The sequence below is a fragment of the Sinocyclocheilus rhinocerous genome, unplaced genomic scaffold, assembly GCF_001515625.1.
Source record: "Sinocyclocheilus rhinocerous isolate Xijiao unplaced genomic scaffold, SAMN03320098_v1.1 scaffold1464, whole genome shotgun sequence".
In the NCBI taxonomy this organism is placed as follows: Eukaryota; Metazoa; Chordata; class Actinopteri; order Cypriniformes; family Cyprinidae; genus Sinocyclocheilus; species Sinocyclocheilus rhinocerous.
The window spans coordinates 200,863-206,959 of record NW_015643188.1 but is presented as its reverse complement, the minus strand read 5'-3'; the positions used below and the strand labels follow the sequence as shown (position 1 = coordinate 206,959).

Below are 6,097 nucleotides of genomic sequence, written 5' to 3'. Positions count from 1 at the left end.
TACCACAGCTCACTACTTAATGCTTGTGGTCACTGAACTTCCTTCACAATGTGTTTTACACAAATGCATTGCTCCCGCGCTCATTTTTTCTCATTTATGCATTGTGACAATGATGCACGCTCCTCTGCAAACCTCATATTTCAATGCATTTCATTAAGATGTAAGTCTGCCTCATCCTGTCAAGGTTAATGGAGAAAATCCTAGCAGGCTGCTGAGGGCTGTAGATGGGTAATTTCAGGCGCTATGATAAGATTCCCATCATGTGTGGATCACCAAAGCCTGCTGAGATTCAATAAGACAGGACTGCATCATAATTTTAGCTCATTTTTAATTGCACGTTTGCAGCCAAGCTTGTGTGAACAACTGCACTTTTTTCAAGAACACTAGCTTCAGAAGCTTCCTACAGAGAAACTGTGCATCTGTATTTCCTTGAGCATTTATTTTGCACACCAGACCTGCATGATTGGTATGTTTCTCTAGTGTTTTAGACCAGCGTATTAAAGACATACGGCATGTCCTCCAGCACCTGTGCATGCTCCCCAGTGACGTCTGAAGGAGGATGATGAAAGATCGCAGATGTTTGTGCAAAGGATGGTAATTCAGTCCTGAGTAAAGGCGACACGGAGCTGCAGACTTAATAAGATCTTACACACTTTTTTCCTGAAGCGCTTAGCCGGCTGTTCCAGAGAGCTGTCTTTCTTCCTGATGTATAGAGTTCTGTAGCCCTGACGTCAAAACCTGAAAACTAATTCAACACTGGTTCCCTCGAGAATTTCCTACGGGTTTTAATAATGGGGATTTTCAACTCATGACTAAAACAAGGTCATAAAATGACAATACTCAGGGTTTCTGCAGGCTTTAAGAAGGTAAACGTAAGGCTTTTTAATGAGCTTTTAAGACCAAGTAAAGGAAATTTAAGAATAATCTGAACAATATAAAACAGGGAATAAAAAGGAACAAAATATGTCAGTATGATGTCTATGAATGTAAACGTCTCGGGAACACAACGAGTTGAATTCGCAACACTTCAAAGATTAAAAACACAACTTCCATCAGATCTCCATAGCTCAAGGATTGAATACTGTGTTCCCAACCACTGGAATATGGAAATAAATAATCATAACTTTCACTGTACCTGCTAAATGTGCTGTTCATCTCCAGTATTTGTTCTTGTTTTCCAGCACAAATGCCTAAAGATTATTCAATTGAGATACATTTAATGGAGAAGAAAAATGACTTAAGATAAGAAGTCTTGTTTCTGAGAAAGTGATCAAAATCATTAAAACAAGCACAGATATCAGCCAATGGGCTCAGAAAAATCTACTTAATTCAAAGGGAAGATAAGGTTTTGACAGATGTGTGTTCTTGTTTTAAGCATAAATGTACAGTACAGTACAGTATCTTGATTTAAGGATATTATATATTTGTTTAGGAAAACAAACCAAAAAGACTGACAAAAACGTTTATTTTCAGTGCATGCAAAATTGAATGCCACAACTTTATGATTTTAAGACTTTTTTGCTCTGATTTAAGACCTTATCAAGGCCTTAATTTGTGGTCATCTGATGAAAGGTTTGTCTTAGTGTTTTGGTCAAGCAAACCCATTTCATATCACATAATGCAATCAAAGAAAATGGTAGGACTATATAAAAATTCTTTGAAGTCAATATGATTTTTTATTAAGTAAATATGAATTCTGTCATCTGTCGTTCCAAACCCATATGACTTTCTTTCTTCTGTGGAACATGAAAGAACATATTTTTACATTTTAAAAGGATGTCATTGTTTTGTTCTTTGGGGTTATATTTTTTATACATTCTTTATTAATAAAACTAAAAGAAAAGCTATATTTATGATGCTGATCTCCTGAAGCTGCACAGAAAGAGATTGAGCGTGATCTGACAGATTCATCTGATCTCATGAAAGTCTGTGTGCAGCGTGGAATTACACAGGCTTTGATGAGCGATCACCGTGTTCTAGGTCAGTTACTAAAAGCGCTGGTCTCCTCGTTCTGTGCGTCAGAACAATCTAAAGTGAGCAATCGCCGGGTTCAGGCCCCGTTGAACTTATTCAACTTCTCTGGGACTTGCAATGACTTCAGGAAAACATAAAGCTGCTACTGAGAAGTTCACTGGTGCTTCTTATTTGATCTGTGCAATGCAGTTTAAACAGTATTACCCAGAACTACCTTGATCTTTTCAAACAGGTTAATGTAATATGTACACAACTCAAAACTTCCTTTGCAGACCTAAAGAGCCTTTACTGAAACTAGCTGCAAAAACAACTGGTCTAAATCTGTCAGCATGCGGTGACATCGGGCCTGTCCCCACACTCACACTTGTAACGTTGTTTCACCTATCAATTCATGTCGATAAAGTATAATAGGGTAAATCCAGTATAGTGTATGTCATTGTAAGCCCTCTTTTGAGGCATGCGCAAGCGCACGAACAGACTTGCACACTTACTTCCTGTCGCGCGCACGCGCTCTCAAGTGGCCAAGACCGCAAGTGTGGGTATTTGGACAAGGGGGTGGTCTCTGCGCTTGACCAATTGTCTACTTGCATGACGCATTTCCTGTATTTGGCCCAAGTGTTCAAGTGGACGTGAAGACCGCAAGTGTGTATGACTTTCGACTGTGCAATGGGACACACTTGCAACATAGTGTTGTAAAAGTCTAAGTAAAGTTTTTACTTTTTGTACGTTTAATTCTTTGCACTTTAAACCTCCAAAACTGTTGTTTGGTTGTCTCTATGAATGACAATTTAATTGTGGTGCTTTTTAATTAATAAACATTTCACAAATAGTGTGCATTAAGGACACAGAGCTTTGCTCTTACCCTCAAGTGGCCAAGCCCATTAATACAACATTTTTAATTCAACACGGATGAAAACAAGAAACAGGCGCTGTACTTCAGTCCCTCACTGCCTCATTTAAATTCCTGCCAGAAATTAAACATACACGCTACTCTGACCAACATCTATTAGCCAAGCCACAGTTACCAACAAAGGAGGAAGAAAAGTTTCATTTTAAACCACTGAACACACGATTGCTTTAAAACAACAGTTCAGTAAACAAAGTTATTATCAAGTAACTTACGTGCTAGACGCAATATTCCAAGTTATACTTTGTCTGGTTTGTCAATTGAAATTGTTCCAAACAAAGTCCAAACAGTGCCAACATTGTCACTGGTGTTTTGTTCCTGAATGAATCGCTGTTTTGAACGAATCGATTGAGTAAACGATTCAAATGACTCACTCATAAAGACGTCACGTCGCCACCTACTGGTGATGTGATGAATGACTCCCTGAAATCCCCACAAAATACACTGTAACAATGAACAAACACAAGGCAGGAGAGAGAAGTGGAAAGTCCAGCGCTGTTTGTCTGTGGTTATATCAGCTTTATTGTTTGGTGCAATAAAACTTTCAAAGTGGACCAAAAGCTCTTGTAGATAGGTGATATAACTGGAACATACTATAATGTGTGCCTTTATTTATAGAAATATTGTTAAAAGAGATGAATGATTTTGTAAATGATTTTGCCTCATTTTAATTAGACAGTAATATATAATCATGTCTGACAATTTAACAAATGTATTTTCAAAATCACTCACACACACAAATTTCTATGCATTACTTACCTTCTAATATGCTGATTTGCTGCTTAAGAAACATTTCTGATTATTATCAATGTTGAAAACAGTTGTGCTGCACAATATTTTTGTGGAAACTGTGATGCATTTTATTTTTCAGGATTCACAGATGAACAGCATTTATTTGAAATAGCACTCTGTTTGTAACATTACAAATGTCTTTACTGTCACTTTTGGTCCATTTAATGCATAATGGATACAATTAGTTTCTTTCAAAAATGTCTTACTGGCTCCAATTTTTTCGTATGATTGTGTACATGGTTGAATTTTTTGATTATCTAGAAACTGTACAACAGAGTCTCAACAATAACATCGACTACTAGAGCATTCTGATGAAATCCTTCCGCAATATGATCACATTTATTATCATCATATAAAAATATACATGGGAAGTGTTCCACACAGACAGACAGACAGACAGGAGTCCCATCATGCTACACAGCTGCCAAAGCCAAATAATACTGTCAGGATCGGAGCATCAACACAACACTTCCACACACTCGCTCAAAACACGGCGGGACCGTCAATCATGCAGCTACATTGTGACGCCATCATCGCAAAATAGAACACTTTGCTTCTCTTTTCAACATAAAGGTTTGTTTTTGCAATACTTCATCATATGTAAAAAAAAAAATCTATGCACATACATTTATATAGATATATATATATTTATACATTTATAAGCAAGGCATATTGTGTTCACCACTTCATGGATGAGCTGTATGATTGTCATATTTGTTTACATGGCTGGGTTCCTCGTTTTGTAATTTTTAAAAACTGATTGACATTAGAGGAACAGTAAAATATTTCAAACAATATATCATACTTAAAAAAACAACAACAACAACAGGCTGTTTTTACAAAGGTACAAAAGTGTTGGAAAGCTCAGTGAGATCTGTCCTTAATACTGAGAGAAGAGTCTGGAGTGTGATTGTGCTGGTCGGTGGAGGTCAGAGGTCAGAGGTCAGCTGTTAGAGACAGGAGGAGAGAGGAGGAGAAGACACAGAGGGAGAGGGAGAGCGGAGGCAGCGCGGCGGAGCTGATGGTGGACAGCTGGAGCTCGGAGCGGAGGAAGGCAGACAGAGGCACCTGGGACACCAGCGTCGGGCTGGCCGAGTTTAAGAGCGAGTCGATCTTCTCTGCCTCTTTACTGCAGGCTTCGATCTGCACAGGAGAGCACAGCACACGCTTCAGCGCCGCCACAAATAGGCCATTCAGTCCTTGCAGACAGCTTTAATATTTTTAGGCAAATCTGAGGAGCATCTGGAGCGTATGATGCAACCGCAGGAAAGACTCCTCCACGCGCTCCCGTCTACACTCACAGTTAGCCTGGGAACACAGACGCTCAGACCACTACCGAGTGCTTTCATTCACACTACACTGGCTATCGTTAAAAACCGCTTCATAGGAAAATAAAGTCTATGATATTAGTATGAGTGAATCATCTAGATAAAAGAATCATCTTTTCACTAGGGCTGTCTGATACATTTTTACTGTATAGAATATCAATGTCAAATTATTTATAAAATGTATATATTTATTTATTTATATTGTTATAGGTTGTTATTAAATATTTAACTGTTATGTATTAAATATAAATATGCTTTTTTCAGCTATTTTTACCTCTGTCAACATTCACTTAGTTAATCTCTAAAACACTAATAATTTAATAACGCTGTTAAACGTAAATCTCATTTAATCCCAATTATTCTCTGTTTTTCATATTGTGCGTTATATTGTTGTGACGTCTAAATTCACTTTTTAACTGACTGATTTTAGATTTGAATTTTTTTTTCTTTATCAACTTAATATATAATGAAATTATTAAAACAATTAATTAATTAATTTACTTAGACAAAATAAATAGAATCAGCCATTTACTGGATGTCGGCCATAATTCTCATTGTATTGTTTTGAATTTTTAAAATAATTTTAACTTATTTATTAACTTAATATATAAATAATTTTACAAATAACATTAACTTATTTATTAACTTAATTTATAATTAAATTACTTAATTAAACTGTTATTTTTTTATTTTTACAAAATGCTATAGAATCAGCCATTTACTGGTTGTCGGCCATAATCGTCATTATATTTTAAGATTTGAATTTTTAAAATGATTTTTTATTAAAGTAATATACTATTCAATTATTTAATTATTAATAAATTCAAAATTTATTCTGACAAAACACAAAAAATCTGCCATTTAAGGGTTATCGGCCACACCATGAAAATAACATCCCTAATTTTCACATTCATAGTAAACACAGCAGGTTCAGATGGAGATGAGTTATTTTATGTTTTATTAATATTACTGCATATTCCTGGATATTGATTGGTTTACATAGACGCTAGGGATGCACCAATACCAATACTGGTATCGGTATCGGGCCCGATACTGGTCTCCTGTACTCGTACTCGTATTCGTTCAAATGCCTCGA

General features: G+C 36.4%; 1 protein-coding gene across 1 annotated transcript in view; it reads right to left on the bottom strand.

Annotated features, from left to right (window-relative positions):
* Window positions 1-4,023: 4,023 nt before the first annotated feature.
* Window positions 4,024-6,097, bottom strand: part of LOC107757182 (reversion-inducing cysteine-rich protein with Kazal motifs-like) — a 55,943-nt gene continuing 53,869 nt past the window's right edge. The window contains exon 18 of the mRNA XM_016574597.1: window positions 4,024-4,816. Within this exon, the coding sequence (XP_016430083.1) occupies window positions 4,610-4,816 (207 nt within the window). The 3' untranslated portion in view covers window positions 4,024-4,609. The remainder of the gene's footprint in view (window positions 4,817-6,097) is intronic.